Consider the following 17,292-nt stretch of genomic DNA (forward strand, 5'->3'; position numbering starts at 1 on the left):
ACATAAGGGAAGAAATTAAAAGTGACTTCGAATTTAAAGGTAAGCAATGAGATTATTATGTAAAATTATTTAGGTATTTGTTGTGTTGATTTTTTTTTTTTTGGTACTGGGGATTGAACTCAGGACCTTGCGCTTACGAGGCAGGCGGCAGAACCACCGAGCTGCATCCCCAGCCCTGTTGTGTTGATTCTTAAGAGGTCTTTTATAACATAGCTGGAACTTATAGTATGATGCTTCTCAGTTCATAAGATGCAAGCATTTGTTCCATTTATCTATCAATTTTTTTTTTTCTTTTTGAGACCAGGTCTCACTGAGTTGTTTAGGCTTGCCTCCAACTCATGATCTGCCTCAACCTCCTGTGTAGGTGGGATTACAGGCATGTGCCACCATACCTGGTGGCTTTATTGTTTATTTTTCAAAGTTCTGTAGTGATCTAAAACTCTGAAACTCAAAAGTTTATTTTAGACATGGATTTACTCCTAATTTGATCTTTGTTATTGGCCAAGTCATAAAATATTGTTTGCCAGCTTTTGTATTTTTCCTTTTAAAACTGCACCTTTATGAGCTGTTTTTGGAAGAAAGAACTAATATCAGCATATTTTAGCCATTCCTTTTATGATGTCTACACTGGCTTTGCACACACAGGTTGTACCCAGCCTCATCCAAAAGCTTTCTTTTGCCATGGACGAGTTATACATTCGGGTTTATTTCTATAAAGACAGTGGATCCTTTCATCAGTTGGGAATGTTAAAGTAGTGAAATTTAAAAAATATCACAGAAATTATTTATAATTTGCTATTATGGAAAATGTTTTACTATTTGTTTTGATTTTTAAAGTTCATAATTTGGTAATTAGTTCTAAGGAGAACTTTCTGCTTTTAGAAGCCATAATATCTGTGTTGAAGTGGCATTACAAGTAACAGGAAGTGGCAGTGGCTTTAGAAAGTAATAGAAAGGAAATACTTAGTAAAGAGCCGAAAGACAAGTTAAATTTTTGTTTAGGTTTTTGACCAGTGAGAAATTATGTGTGTTCAAAATCTGAAACATATAAAAATTGTTATTACTGTTTTATCAATAACACAGAATAGGAAACAATTTTGATATTTTCACATTTGGAAAGCAGTGCTATGAAATTGAATGTATGATGGACTTGAAATCATCTCGTAGTACCATATCTCATAACAGATAGTATTTTAGATTTTATCCCATTATTTTCTTCAAAGCTTTAATTTGCTTTATTAAAATCTATTGTTTTAGATGAAAACCAGATAGGTTTTAATTCAAATTTGATCTATCTTCTGCCCTCACATGAGAATTCTAAATAAAATAAAGCAATTTTAAAAGCAGAGATGATTCATATATAAAATTGTAATAAAACTTTGCAGAGATTAGCCTTTGTCATTTCCTCCTGGGATATACATTGTTGGTGGTGTCCTAGACTTTAAAGTATCCTGTGACAAGGCTTTTGCATGTTACTTTAGTTAACTAAATTCTATTGAGTTAAGGTGGTAAATGGATATTTGAATTTTGCTTTATAACCAGAATACATTGTGACCACTTCTGCTTATCCATTTTTGAAACTTTAGAGCAGTTGTTTATAATCTTTAATGTATGTGAGAATTCTCCAGGCTTTTGCTAAAATACAGATTCTGATTCAGCAGGTTTGGGAGGCCCTGAGAGTCTGCACTGCTGAACTGTTATTCCCCAGGGATGCTAGTACTGCTAGTCGTAGAGCACATTTTCAGTAGCCAAGTCTCTGAGTGACATGGATCCTTGGGGTTCTCCTTTTGCTTTAAAAATCATGTCCCCTTGTGTTTCAACATCCCACTTACCCCAGAAGAACATCTCACTTATGTCTGGGTTTGTGCCTGTTTAATATTGACTATAAACAGTCATATCTTGTCTTTTTCTTAATAGGAAAACAACGAATTGCTCATAAACCTCATTCTAAACCAAAAACTTCAGATATTTTTGAAGCAGATTTTGCCAATGATGTAAAATCCAAGGATTTTCTTCCTGATAAGGAACTGTGGACTAGACTTGAAGAACTAGAGAGACAAGAAGAATTACTGGGTGAACTTGACAGGTATCTAATGACAAATTCTTTTTACAAAAAAATTTGTTTCTGTACATATTCCCTCATTAATAAAATGGTATGTGCTCATTGAAAATACAGAAAAGTGTAATATTAAATTATCAATAATTCTTCCACCCCAAGATAAATATTAATTCTGTCATATTTTCTTTTAGGACCATGAGCTTGTGTACATCCCAATGCATGTGTATCCACACACTTTAAATCATTTTTATTTTTTATTATTAAAAAAAGCTATATTTTATATTATGAAGTAATTATACCACATAGTCGACTTTTAATAATTATGAATGCATTAATATTAAAATCTAAATGAAATATTTTAATACTACAGTCAGGATAATGCTATTTGAATGACTTTTTAAAAAGAAAACATTTGCTTTGAATTTAAATTTCATACTGTAAAATGATTGTCCTTACTTTCCCTTTTCAAACTTTTCTTCTTATTGAACAGTCAGTTTGTAATCTGGTCAGGTAATTTTATGTATGAGAAACTTTACCAAACTGCTGTTTGAAATACACATTAGCACTCACTTAGAATTGTCAGAGTGCTAAATGAAGTCTACTGTGGAAGTTCCTATATTATTTTGCTTAAATGACGTACCATATGCAGTAATTAGTTTCTGTGAAAAATAGGACAAGAAACACAAAAGATTTTTTCCCCCTACCATTTCACCTGTGTATTTAGGTCTTTTTGATTAACTTGTACTGTTTCATTTTTTAAAACCAGTGTTGGATCTTGTGATTTTCTTAGTCATGATTCTCTATTTTTGCATGATGTTATTTCAGTTCTTTGCATTTTTGGTTTTCTTATTCCTGTAAGCCCTCAAATCCTTTATAAAATGAAGCATGGTAAATATGTGTTCATATATATAAGTATATACATATGTATAAATTCTTTATTTTTAAAAATTACAACAAAACATGCTTGTTGTAAAATATTCTGAGGTTGAAATAGAAAATAAAAACATTATAGTTCTGTGACATTAATTTCCGATCTTTAAAAGGAGTACATATTATTCAGATTTCTTACAAACTATTCTGTTTTAGTTACTGTATTTGTATTGTGTCTGGCCAATATCCAAGGATAATTTATTGTATATATTCTACTTAAGTTTAACTGCAGTATACAGAAGTGACATAAGAACTAATGCTTTTTGTTAGTTTACATCAAACATTTTTTCTTTTGTTATCTAGAATTCTTGTTTTTAAAAAATATCTTAGGATGTATTATGTACATGTACCAACTCCCCATGATGAATGTAGTCGTGATGTACTGCAAATGTACTGATAAAAACAAAAATTAATGTACAAAAATTTTAATGTTTTACCTATTGAAATGAACTGGAAAGTAGAATATGTAAGGTTGTAATGTATTTATGTTTTTACTATTCTCTTTTTCTCTACTAGTAAACCTGATACTGTCATTACAAATGGAGAAGATACAACCTCTTCTGAAGAGGAGAAAGAAGATCAAAACACAAACGTGAATGTCATGCATCAAGTAACAGACTCCCTTATTCCCAGCAGTTGTCTGAAGGGTGTTGTCAGTTCAGAACTATTCAGAGGTCAAGTGAATAGTAAATTGAACTGTTCAGTGAATGGTTCAGATTCTTATCACAGTAATGAAGATGAAGAAAAAGAAGAAGAAGAAGATGATGATGATGGTGGTAGTGATAATGAAAATGACCATGATGCTTCAGGGGTTGGAGATCATTCTGTACCAACAATATACTTTTCTCATACTGTTGAACCTAAGAGGGTTTGTATACTTTTTACTAATTTTGGGTATAATTTTTTATATTAAATATCATTTGTGTTATTAAAATCATTGATACTGCCAAGTAGTTTGAAAATCATCCTTTCCCTCTTATTCTGATGATTTATCTTAACAGAAAAAGGAAGAAAAAAACCTAGTTAGTTATCTAGTATTGGTTCATTGTCATCACAAGCTACAATAAAATTTGAGTTGCTAGGGTTCAGAAGGGGGTCATATTTAAGTCAAAGGGCTGGGGATTTAGCTCAGTGGTTTTGCCGCCTGCTGTGCAAGTGCAAGGACCCGAGTTTGATCTCTGGTACAAAAAGAAAAAAAGATAAATATTTAAGTTGTAACCATAGCTCTACCTGTGCTTATTCCAGAGGATTTTCTCCAGAATCTCAAGAGCTGATTTTATTGTGTACATTTTGGTGTGCTGAGAATGTTGAAAGTGACTACATTGGTTAAATTTTCAATTGTGTCAGGGTTATTTTCTACATGGGTATTAAATGAATAGGAGCATCATGAACAAAAGGGAAAAAATTAGGAGAAAGTAAAAATCAGTCCCTTTTCTGACAAAGTAAATATAAACATCTGTGTAATCAGGAGTTTAGAATTTTGGCAGTTTAGAGCTGGGGGTGACTATGGAGATCTTCTCATCCAGGCTTTTCAAACTTTTTAGTCAGTGCTTCTTCAGCAGGCTAGCTCTGGTTGAAGGAAATAATAGACTACCTTAAGGCTACCCCTGTCCTCTCTGCTTTATATGGTGCTCTAAGGTGTCACCATGAATTCACCTTTCTCAGGGGAACTTAAGGCATAGAAGACAGAGCTGGTTAGTAATAAAACAAGTCTTTTCAGTCCATTTTGTGTTCTTTCTACACATGGTAGGTACCCTGATTGCCTGTACTGTATCAGAGATAAGGACTATGGTATGAGTCTTAAGTGCCTGTAATGATTATTTAATGAAAAATACTCAAAAATACCGAATATTTCTCTTTTTTTTTTGGTACTGCGGATTGAACTCAGGACCTTGTGCTTGCGAGGCAGGCACAGTGCCACTGAGCTAAATTCCCAGCCTGAATATTTCTTAGATTCTTAAAGTTATCCTTGCTCTAATGTGAAGTGAAATAATTATATATTTTAAAAATTGTTTAATATGTTGAATTAGAGGAATCTTTATAATTCTTTGGGAAAAGTTTACTTGATGTTATAAAATTAACACTATAAAATATATTTTCTATTAAGCTGTGCATGGTAGTGTGTGACCATAATCCTAGTACTTGGGAGTTAAGGCAAGAGGATCACAGGTTTGAGGCCAGCCTGGATGCCTAGTTAACCCTTCAGTGCCTAGTGATCCATTTTTGAAACATTCATAAAAGTGGAACATAATGAAATGTTTACTCATCAAATTCTTGTTCCTTGAATTTTTTAGGTACTATATATGAATTTCATGCAAAAACTCAAAAAATTTTAATATTCAGCAAAAATGGGTTAAAAACTATGTCTCAGACAAAACAAAACAAAAAATTGTATTGTGATTATTTTTCCAGGCTTTTCATTTTTTCACTTAGATGAAACAGGAAGAATAATATTTGCAGGAATGTTGTGAGAAAGAGCAGTCATTACTATAGAAAGTGTGGTATAAATGCTGAACAGGAATAGAAGAGTATCATTAATCCTGAATGGGACTGGTTTTTAGTCCTTCAGTTTCTAAAATTAGAAGTGTTTAAAAGATTTGAAATAGTTATGCATTACTTAATATTGCTTTTATGACTGAAATGTTAGAGACCATCAATATTTCTTTTGGTTAATTTTGCTCTTTGTTTTGAAATGCATGATTTAAGCTAAATATTTATATCAAAGTAATGGAGTGAGGTGAAGATTATAATAAACCTAGCATTCAGTTTAAATGTATTTCTCTTTCTATACAATAATAAAGACACTGAAAACTAGAATTGATGATTTAAGAAGAGTTAATTTAATGTTGTAGAAATATAAGGTGAGGACTTTTTTACTCAGTCTGACAATGCACATTAGTTTTCATCAAAGTACTTCAACTGTGTATTTTTACTATTACTCTTACTATTTTTAATGATAGAATTTGTTTTAGTTTAGGCCTTGATTAAATATCTCAGTTTTTAATATGTTTGCTGTGAAATTTTTAGGTTCGAATAAATACGGGGAAAAATACTACTTTAAAATTCAGTGAAAAGAAAGAAGAAGCCAAACGTAAACGAAAGAACAGCTCTGGCAGTGGTCATTCTGCCCACGAGCTGCCTACAATCAGAACTCCTGCTGACATTTACAGGTGAATGATAGCATTGACTGCATGACAGTTTACTGATCCTTTCTCTCTTTTTCCATCTGAATATTTACTTGAAGCATTGTCTATAACCCCAAAGCTGCTTCTTGAAGAAAGGGAGGTGACCTGAAGGAATTAACCTAGTATTTGAAAGATGGCACTCCACAGCTACCCAAAGCAGTTGGGATATTGAACAGTTTTTTCCCTTTCCTCTCCTCACCAGTGCTTTGCAGCATTCCCCTTGGGTCTAGTAAAAACACTGTACATCTTTAGAAATCAGTTTACATTTCTATGACTAGGGCAGTACTTTCCTATCATAGCTAAATTATGCTTGACATTAATTTATCTCTTCAGAGTAGAAATTAATTACACTATTTCAGTTTTTTGTTGTATTTGTTAAGAAAGTTATCATTTGAAAATATTTACTGTATCATGACCCATATTTGTAAAACAGTGAAAATTGCTAAATGTTTTATAAGTGGATATAAAACTGGGTATAGAATTTTGCAAATCAATTCATTACCTCTAAGAACATGCTTATAAGTAACATGCTATATTTTATTGGCAAAAAAATCATGTCTTTCAAAATATAAAATATGTCATTTGAGGCTGCAAAAGTATTGGGAATGAAAATTTTAGATACAAAATTTTAACAATTTCAGATCAGTTTCTAGAAAAGATTTAAAGAAATCTTTATTCTCAGTTTTATGAGTTACTTTTTTAAGTGAGCATATATTTTTTGAATATTACAGAGTTTTTGTTGATGTTGTGAATGGAGAATATGTCCCTCGTAAATCAATTCTCAAGTCTCGAAGCAGAGAGAACAGTGTTTGTAGTGATACCAGTGAGAGCATTTTGGAAGAGGAACCACAAGAAGAAAATCATCAAAAGAAACCGTTGCCCTCATCGGGAGCACCTGAGGTGTGTAGGGATCTTAATTGTTTAATGTCTTTGGCCAGGTTTCACTATTTAACCTGGAATGTCATAGGATCTAATTAATCATAATTTTGTACTTTTTTGATAATAATTTGTTAAAAAAAAAAAGTCACTAGGAACACAATATTACTATCTTGAAGTTTCATCTCTGAAATGGAAATTTGGAAATATCTTAACTGACATGCACATTTTTTAGATAGAAAACATTCAGCAGTTTGTATTAAATAAATTAACAGTGGACCAGACTATAGTCATTTTCTGATACTGCAGTTTAGTAGATTATACTGTTCTCTTTTAAATGACTTGGTGGAGTTAAAGGAAATCTGTGTGTGTACATGTATTTGTGGGGAGATGTGATCAAAAAGTACAGTGAATGTTAAAATTTGCTATCTAGTAAGAAATACTTTGGCATTAATCCCCATCATTTTGAACACATTCATCTCCCATTTTTGCCACTTTGTGAAGCAGTTTTGAAAGTCCTCTTTTGTGAATGTCTTTAGTTTTGCTGTCAGAGCTGCCCTGATATCCTGAATTGATTAAAAAATTTGTACCTTTCATGGTCATTGTCATTTCTGGAAAGACCCAGAAGTTCCACAGTGTCAGATCCGGTAAAAAAAGTGGATGAGGACACACCATAATGTTTTTTACTAGCCTGCTTTCTCTTTGATAGTACTTGGCAGCAACATTCCCTGTATTTTTGACTATATCTTATAAAGATTCTCATGAAAAGGGACTTTCAGAACTGCTTCAGAAAGTTGCAAGAACTGTGGGATAAATGTGTTCTTCAAAGTGAGGGGGATTCATAGCAACATGTCTTTTTCTGTAATAAACCTTTTTTTTTTGTACCAGGGATTGAACTCAGGACCTTGCGCTTTCAAGGCAGTTGTGGTGCCCCACTGACCTAAATCCCCAGCTGTAATAAACTTTTAAAAAATGTAAACACTGTGTGTTTTAATCACCCCTTCTACAAGGTAGATCTTTATCCAGAGTCCTTCTGTGTTTTGGCTTGTTCCAGTGAAACTTGAGGTTATGAAATAATTTTCCAATCTGACAAGCTGTAGGCACTCTTCAGAAAAATTAGCACGTATTCATAGGCTTGTTTAGACTACATTGCATATAGTTTTGTGGAGGTGGAGGAAAGTTTGAGAGAACCCAAAATAAGAATTCCTGTCTAAGAAATGCATGGTTATGGTTTCCACTTGATATTTTTATTCTTGTGTTTTGGTGGATATTAGAAGTTTTCAATTTAAAAAGTGTTTAGGAAGACTGGAAAATTCATGTGTATCAAACCAATATACACACTTGTATATATAATCAATGCATATTAAAATATATTTATATGTAAATATAAAAAATTGTCATCACTTGTATTAGATAATACTAATTGTACTAAATGCACTGAATGGTGATTGGGGATAGACATTATTAGCACTCAGGGACCCTACATAAGATTAAAATGCTCCCATTCCCAGGATAATGATCTTAGATGACCTGGAAAGTCTTACCTTATTTAGTACTCTGTCTTAGTGTTAGAAAACATGGAATAGATGTAGACTTTTGCCAGTAAGTATTTGAAAATTGAGTTTTTATATGGATTTAACATGTCATAGGGTAGCTAGAATACAGAACTTACCATTTTCTTTTCTTCTTTTTGGAGAAAGGGTATTGCTATGCAGTTCAAGCTGGCCTTAAACTCACTATGTAGCCCAGGCTGGCCTTGAACTCATGGCAATCCTCCTGCCTCAGCCTTTTGAGTGCTGAAATTACAGTCATGCATCACCGTACCTGGAAAAACTTACTATTTTCACCTTTATTAGCTTTGCATTTTATATTTAACTGCTATTAGAGATGCTACAATTTTTACTTAAAATAAGTAGTTCATGATTATGGCAAGTATTTTGAAAGACATCATTTTTCAGTGTCTTTTAAAATGCTAAACTTCTGTGTCTTTCAAAAGTGTTCTTAAGATAATGTGAAGCCTCTCTTCTCAGAATGATTAAATGGAATTTTTTAGAAAAGTAAACTTGGAGCTTTGTTTAGGAGCTGGAGTCCAGAATCTTGAAGGAGGGAGGAAGATAGCATTCTTTGTTTTTGTTTCATTGGTGGGGTGAGGTGAAGATGTTGGCTTTTACAATTATTTTAAGTGATAAAATTGTCTTAACTAGCTTTGAACACTTGGTAGATAAAGGAAAGTAAAAAATGTATGAAAGTTTATGTCATTTTAGCTTGTACATAAGTTCTTAGAAGATGTAAGGGGGAAGGTTTCATATACCCAAAATCATTAAAGAAATTAACTCCTTGGTTTTTATATGAAAAGATATATAAAGATTTCTAGCTATATATACATACTAATTTGTTCCATTTTAAACATACAGCTGACCAGATTACCTTCAGCAAACACCCAGTTAAAATTAGAGTCACTTTTTGTGGAACTTCTGATACCTATCGTTGAATTATTTGTATTAAAATTTAGAAACCTATGCTTATTCATACTAGTCTCAGCACTTTCATTTTTTAGTTTCCACTGAACACTTAAATAAAATTGAGGCAAGATGCAATAAAATATTCAAACAATTACAGAAGGAACACCACTGAAAAAATGTCAGTACTGGTGAAACCAAACTGTTGGCTAACAGGCAGCATGACCAGCACACCACAGCTCTTCATTTGCTGACAAACCAATGCCTTTCAGAATCTTACTGTATTATTTTCACAGCAAGAGCTGGGCATAATGGGATGTATAAATATTTGGGCGTCTTTTATTTATCATTTTTGTTTTTCTCAGGATAAGGTAGGCATTTTGCACAGTATAGTATTTTCTCCTATGACTACTATAAACATTGCTTATATTTGGTGGTATAATTAAGAAAAAAAAATTTTATGGTACTTAGTTTCTATGAACAATTAATAGTTTGATGTTAATGTATTATATATATTTAAAAACCTTGTAAATTTTAGAGAAAAGAAATATCTAATTGGTAAATAGAAGATAAAGCTTTTTGGGGCATCTTACTTACATTTTATTATAATAAACCTAATTTTTGTCTTCTAGGCTTTTTCTGGAACTGTAATAGAAAAAGAATTTTTATCATCCTCTTTAACACCACACCCAGCCATTGCTCATCCTGTTCTGCCCACCATTCCAGAGAGAAAAGAAGTTCTGTCAGAAGCAGCAGAGGAAACTGCAAAAAGGGTTTCAAAGTTCAAAGCTGCCAGATTGCAACAGAAAAGCTAGGAAATGAGAGTTTACATCCTCAAACCTAGTTGTGCATTTTTAGAATATACGTAACAAAATATGTGACATGTAGTGTGAAATAAGGCATCCTGAGTTAGTTTGGCAGCAACTTTTTTATCCTTATCAGTGGTACTAAAAAAATTCAAAGTAAATGTTTGAATACTTTAATATTCAGCTTGTTTGTTAATTCTCTCAATACTGTCTAAGTTGGTCTTATGATGCAGTGGTAGCATTTCAAATTATTTTTCAAAGAATACTGTTCATGTGCATTGTTTTTGTGTTTCAAACTAAATACAAGCAGTTTTGTAGCAGCTGTGATGTTGTGTGTACCATATGGACCATTTTAAAGAAACTTTTAAAATTTCAGTGGATTCAACAATTATATTACTTGCTTTCGCATTTTAAAAGCACTTTAAAAAAAATCTACTTCCCTTCTAGGTTTTGCAGCTAGGTGGCTATTTAAAAAAAACCTCTCCCCTTTGGATGTAATACTGTAATCTTTAAGGCAGAATGCTACATGTACCCTGTGGGAAAGTCTCCTTGATTGGAAGAATATTTTGTAAAAACATTTTTTCAAGTAAAAATTTTATGAAACTTGGCCTCTAAAATGTGAATTTTATGATTTAGAATTGAGCATAGAAATGTCTTTGAATCATATATGTGCTACGTATACCTCACAACAGATTGTTAAATTCTTAAATTCCATAGGCACTTCTCCTCCTTGTGTGTACAGTTTTCACTGGGACAGAAGGAAAATTTGTTCAGATGCTAAAGTAGATTTTAAAATAAAAATTTCTTAATGTTTTAATCCTCTCAGCATTTTCATTCTTTATATTAACTAGTAAATAACTAAAATAACATTTACTTGTAGTAAGACTCCTTAAAATGAAATTTAGTTTAACATTGAAAATCACACTGCAAGTATTAATCATTAGCGTGATGCATGCTAAAATAGAGCTTTTAAAAAGCATTCTGCATTAGTACTAAAATAAGCCATCAACGCCAGTCCACCCTCTCTCTATTCATGGCTAAATATTTAAAGGTTATTTATAGCTTCTTTAATGAATTCTTGCTTAAACAAAGTGAAATTATGTCCTAGAAAAGTAGAAGCTATTTGTAACTAGAACAGCACAACTGAAAGTTTTATGAATATGTATTTTAATGATAAGGGGGTGAGCTTGAGTCCCCATTAGTTAATGGATAATTTAGAACACAGGACTGATTTTGAAAGATCACCTAAAAATGTAGATGAGCTGTTCTTTAGTCAGTTATGGTCAACTGTGAATACATTTTTCTTTTTTTTTGGTACAGGGGATTGAACTCAGGACCTTGCACTTGCGAGGCAGGTGCCAGAACCACTGAGCTAAATCTCCGGCCCGACTGTGAATACATTTTTTAGTTAAAAACTGTTTTCTTCGTCAGTTTACCCCACTCCCAGTCTAAACCAAGAGTATAAATCATATACATACAAAGGAGCTCTCTTTCCCAGCTACTTTTCAACTGAGCCTTTCTGTGATGAAATTTCCCCCCAGAAACAAACTTTATTATAGAAGTATTATGATGTTCTTTAGAGAAGTATAATTTCCAGAGTATTGTCATTAAATAAGTTTCCATGTTCTTGAACCTCATTTTGAGCCTGCTGTTAATGTACTCTATTCAACTTCCTTGAAATAGGTAATCACTTAGAAAAAGGATGGTAGGAGAACGCTGGGTATGATGATGCACACCTGCAATCCAAACACTGTGGGAGGCTGAGGCAGGAGGATCATAAATTTAAACCCAGCCCTGACAACTTAGTGAGACCCTGTTTCAAATAAATAAAAAGGGCTGGGCATGTAGCTCATTGTGAGGGCCCTGGATTTAATCTCTAGTACCACCAAAACAGAAAAAGAAAAATATGGTAGTAGAAGCAAAGAAAATGTGTTTGATAACATATTTGAAGACCAGAAGAAATAGTGTTGCCCTATTTCATAGCTTCTGTCTTACATCAAGGCTTTAAATTTTAACTTGAAATTATACTTTCTTTTTATAGTCAAATTTCATTAGGTCAAAATGAAGGTGGTCTTAAATGCTGTTTGAAGCCACTGTAGAACAGAGTAGTAGACAAGACTTTTTCATGTTTTATTTTGAACTGGTTTTAGTCCTGCAGAAATATCGCACAGGCCTGGCATGATGGCACATCCACCACTTGGGATCCTGAGTTGAGAGGATTGATGCAAGTTTGAGAGCAGCCTGGGCTACGTAGTGAGTTCAGGGCCAGCCTGACCTACCAATGCATAAGGAAACCCTGTCCCAAAACACCAAAAAAGGGGGCACAAAACCATACGTATTTTCCATACAGCACCCCCACTGCCCCAATCTGGCTTTCCCTAATTCTGTATCCTATGTAGTTATCAAAACCAACTAAAACTATCACTCTTAGTTTAATTTACCAGCTTTTTAGCTAATAATTCTTTTTCTGTTCCAGAATACTATCTAGGACCCCTTGCATTTATTGTTATTGTTACTTAGTCTCCTTCAATCTGACAGTTCTTCAGTTTTTTCTTCTATGACTTTTGATATATTGAAGAGTACTCTTTGGATGTTTTGGAGGCCATTCCTCAATTCAGTTTTGTTTGGTGTATTCATATAATTAGAATAAGGTTTTGTATTTTTGACACAAATACCATAAAATAATCATATAGAATGGTTCATATCAGAGGTACCTTCTACGGTGTCATTTCAAGAAGTCTTTATTTCAGTATGTTAACTTTGGCCACGTTGTCAAGTGCTATCTGCCAGGTATCTGTACCTTAAAGTTAATGTCTTTCCCTTTGGGGTTAATATCTTGGTGGAGATCCTTTGAGGCTATACAATCTTTATCTCCTCAAACTTAAAGCTGTAATGCTTTTCATTTTCATTGGATAATCTTGTCAGCACCAGTTAACACTGTAGTCTTTGTCTGATGGTGATTTTCTGTTTTGGCCTTTATTTCTACATTTATCGCTTGGAATTCTTTTATAATAAGCTGTGCCTCCATCTACCCACTACCCCTCCTTACTGATTCATTTGATTATTTATATCAGTGTGGATTCCTAAATGTTTATTTTTTTTTTCTGTGAATTAAAATCTAATACTATCATTGTTAGATTGCTCAGATTATTCTGCCTTTGACCATTAGGAACTCTTGGGTCAGCACCTGAGTTCTTTCAACAAGTTCTGAACTCTTTTTTATATACATGCAATGTTGTCATTTCTTTTGCACAAATCGCAGATACATGTGTATTTGGTATATCCCTTTCTCATGTGAAGGATAACATTTGCCATTGTGCTTTTTTTCTCCCCAAAAGTATGCCCTTGTACTCTCTATATCAGTTTATGGGAATCTTCATTATTCTTTTTTCCAGGGATACAGTACTCCATTGTTTAGATGGAATGTTGTTTACTCAGCCACTTCCTATGTATGGCATTTATGGTGTTTCCTGTATTTTGCAGTTATATCTAATGATGGAGTGACTAACTTTGTCTCTAATTTTGTATCATTGGAGGTATATCTTCAGGGTAGATTCCTCACAGTGGGATTGATGGACCATCTGCATGATTACTATATGATTTCTTCGAAGCACAGTAAAATCTGTTTTTAAATCTGTTTGTTTTGTTCCTTTATTGAGGACATGGCTTTAATATAAACACTTGCAGATTGGCTTTTCATTGATGATTCTTTTCAGTAATGATTTGGGGCAGTATAGTGTCTTAAGGGACTTCAAAATAGTTGTGTTAATTTTGCTAAAATTTGAGTTTTAAAACATTGGTGGTTATACATGAGATTTATAGGAACTTTACATTCATTGGATTACTTCCAAATTTATAAAATTCAGTATCTAATTTATGAATTTGTCTTCTGCACATGAAACCAGCTAATCTGTATCCCTGTGTTCTATAGTTGAGGGCATGTACACTCTTAGAATTCCTCAAGTACAATAAATATTTATTTTGTTTAACCAATATTATCAAATTGTTACAGTTTAAAGTGTCTTCTCAGTATTTATTTACTTTTTTGAGGAAGGGTCTCCCTGTGTAGATCAGGCTGGCCTTGAACTCGAAATGGTCCTCCTGCCTTAGCCCCCAGAGTGCTAGGATTGCAGGCATGTGCCACCACACCTGGCTGTTTAATTTTATTGTAGAGAAATGTCATTAAGGAAAAATTTTTGCAGTTCCCTTAACTATTGAATCACAAATAATATTTTTTGAGTACTTATTATGTGTCAAAAATTTTACTGTATATTTTATGTGAATTATCTCACTTAATCTTCACACCCCCCCCATCCCATTTTAAAGATATGGAAACAGAGTAAGTAACCTTTAGTTTATTTTTGGTACTGGGGATTGATCTTGGGACCTTTTGCTTGCGAGCCAGGCAACGGCACTACTGAGCTAAATCCCCGGCCTAACCTTTACTTTATTTACTTTTTGCAAGGCTGGGAATCAAACCCAGGGCCTTGCACATGCTAGGCAAGCACCCTACCCCTGAAGGCCCCCTCCCCGGCCTCAAAACAGCATTTTAAACAACACAACTTAAGTGAGTTAAACCCAGGCAGCTTTTGCTCTATAATCAGTACTTAACACATTTTTTTAAAAGTTTATATTGTCTGTCCTCTAAACAAGTAATTAGCTAGTAAGGAAATGTGTGATCTGTATGTCTAATCTTGCTTACTTATGATGAGTTCACCTTTTTAAAATCTGAAATTGAAACCTGTTTGGATTCTTAAATTCTTAACGTAAGAGAACTCATTTTGACTTGGTGAACTGGGGGTGGAGTTTCAGTGTGTCTGTGCATAAAAGAAAGGAATGTGCAGATGGAGGATAGTAAATGTTAGAGGAGAAGTAATCAGCATAACAGTATTTTATTGAAAAGAAACATTTTTTCTTTATGTGAGTGTAGGCATACATGTGCATAAATTTAGAATTGCTATGTTCCTCATTAAGCGGCTTCATAGTGACCTTTGTCCCTATGACAAAAGTTTTTACCTCAGTGTATTTTGCAGAGCATGTAGCTGGTTAAGTAGCTTACTAATATAACAGCTTCCGGCTTTTGTATGTGATCTGTCTGTCTTGTCTGTGTATGTATGCATGTATGTAAGAATAGTATTATACTATTATTGTAAGTAGTTTTTAACCTATCTGACCGTGTCTGTACCTGTCAAGTTTATCATAATTACTCCTGTTGGGACTTCTGTGCCCTCCCTTGGGCCTTCTATTTAGGCTTTTGTTCATTACCTTTCTCCCTTCTTTACTATTCAAAATAATGTGCCCTTCCTCAGTTCTCTCCACTGATAAGGAAGTTATGTACTGCTACATTTTAAGTTTTTGGCACTTAATTTAAAAAATGTGCACTCTTACAGCTACTTACTTCTCAGACACTGTTCTGATCACCATGTTATAGTGCTTGTAATACTGTACTTTGGTCCAGTTTTTTTCTAACAGCCTTATTGAGATGTAATTTACATACCATAACATCCACTTTTAAGTATGCATTTTGGAATGGCGGGGAGGCTTCTTTTTGAGGCAGGGTCTTGCTGTATATTCTAGGCTGGCCTTCAATTTACTGTGTAGCACAAGCTGGCCCTGAACTCCTGGTGATCCTTCTCAGCTGGGGTTACAGCTGCGGCACCACCACACCCAGCAGCATTTTGGAATTTTTAGATTTTGAGTTTGCCACTTTTCCTACAACCCAGTTATAGAACATTTGTATCATGTTAAAAAGATAGTGCCCATTTCACTTTATTCCCATAACCAGTCCCAAGCCACCACTAATTTGCTTTATATATAGATTTCCTTTTTCTGGGCAATTAATATAATTACAAACATACAAAATAATAGTGTTTCACGTCTGTCAATTAGTATAACATTTTGGAGGTTTGTGCATTTTGTATCATGTTATGAGTAGGGTTTTTTCCTTATAGCCGTATAGTATTCCATTGTGTGCATATCCGACATTTTGTTTGTTCATTCACAAATTGATACACCTTGGATTGTTCAGCACATTGTGAATAATGTTGACAAGTCTTTGGACCTGTTTTTATTTCTTTGGGGTAAGTAAAATAGGAGTGGAATTGGTTGAATGTTTAAAGAAATTGCAGGCTTTTAAAGAGGCTAACAATTTTACATTTGTATCAGTGGTATATTTCCAGTTTCTCCACATCTGTGGCAGCACTGTTGATTTTTTTTTTTTCTGTAGGGTAGCCATTCTTGTAGCCATTACTCTAGTGACTAATGTAAAGATATTTTCCTATGCCTTTAGCTTAGTATATATTTTCTTTAACGTGAATTCAAATCTGCTCAATTTTTAATTGTATTTTCCTTATTGAGTTGTAAGAATTCTTTATACTAAAGACAAGTTATCAGATATATAATTTGCGTATGCTTTCTCTATGTCTGTGGCTTGTCTTTGATTTTTTAAATGTCTCTTGAAGCACAAAAGCCTTTAGTTTCAATAAGTCTAACTGGTAACTTTTCTTTTATGAATTGTGCTTTTGGTATCTTACTGTCAGAATTCTTTGCTAATCCCAAAGGTCTTTAAATATTGTATATTTTCTTCTTTTAGATGTTGTATATTTTTAGCTCTCAAAACCATAGAAGTTTTGTTTATAGTGTGAGGGCAGGAGTTTAAATTCACTTTTTGTGTTTATAATTTGATACCTGATTGTCTCAGAACTATTTAATGAAGATTGTCCTTTGTGACATGAACGTTTTAGTGTCTTTTTGAAAATAGTTGACCGTAAGTGTAAAATTGTTTCCTTTGCATACTCATAATTTCATCTGTTCATCTGTCCTCATGTCAGTGCCAAATGGTCTTGATTACTGTGGCTTTACTTATAGTAAACTTGCAGATAGGGAAATGTAATCTCTTCCACCCTTGTTCATTTTCAGAATTGTTTTACCCCTTGTGGGTCAGCTTCATCCGTTTAATGCAAAAGTGACTTAGAGTT

The 17,292-nt window shown here is 33.4% G+C and overlaps 1 protein-coding gene across 2 annotated transcripts in view; it reads left to right on the forward strand.

Annotated features, from left to right (window-relative positions):
* The window catches only part of Uri1 (URI1 prefoldin like chaperone), a 67,037-nt gene extending 55,905 nt beyond the window's left edge, over positions 1-11,132 (forward strand). For both annotated transcript variants that reach the window (XM_004858782.4, XM_087191001.1), the window contains exons 6-11: positions 1-39; positions 1,918-2,086; positions 3,506-3,857; positions 6,017-6,159; positions 6,906-7,074; positions 10,142-11,132. The exon at positions 1-39 is cut by the window's left edge and continues 19 nt beyond it. In XM_004858782.4, the coding sequence (XP_004858839.2) occupies positions 1-39; positions 1,918-2,086; positions 3,506-3,857; positions 6,017-6,159; positions 6,906-7,074; positions 10,142-10,324 (1,055 nt within the window). In that variant the 3' untranslated portion in view covers positions 10,325-11,132. The remainder of the gene's footprint in view (positions 40-1,917; positions 2,087-3,505; positions 3,858-6,016; positions 6,160-6,905; positions 7,075-10,141) is intronic.
* Positions 11,133-17,292: the final 6,160 nt, after the last annotated feature.

This window comes from Heterocephalus glaber, unplaced genomic scaffold, assembly GCF_053883595.1.
Source record: "Heterocephalus glaber isolate CG9 unplaced genomic scaffold, H.glaber_assembly_v1.0 deba00001561, whole genome shotgun sequence".
Classification (NCBI taxonomy): domain Eukaryota; kingdom Metazoa; phylum Chordata; class Mammalia; order Rodentia; family Bathyergidae; genus Heterocephalus; species Heterocephalus glaber.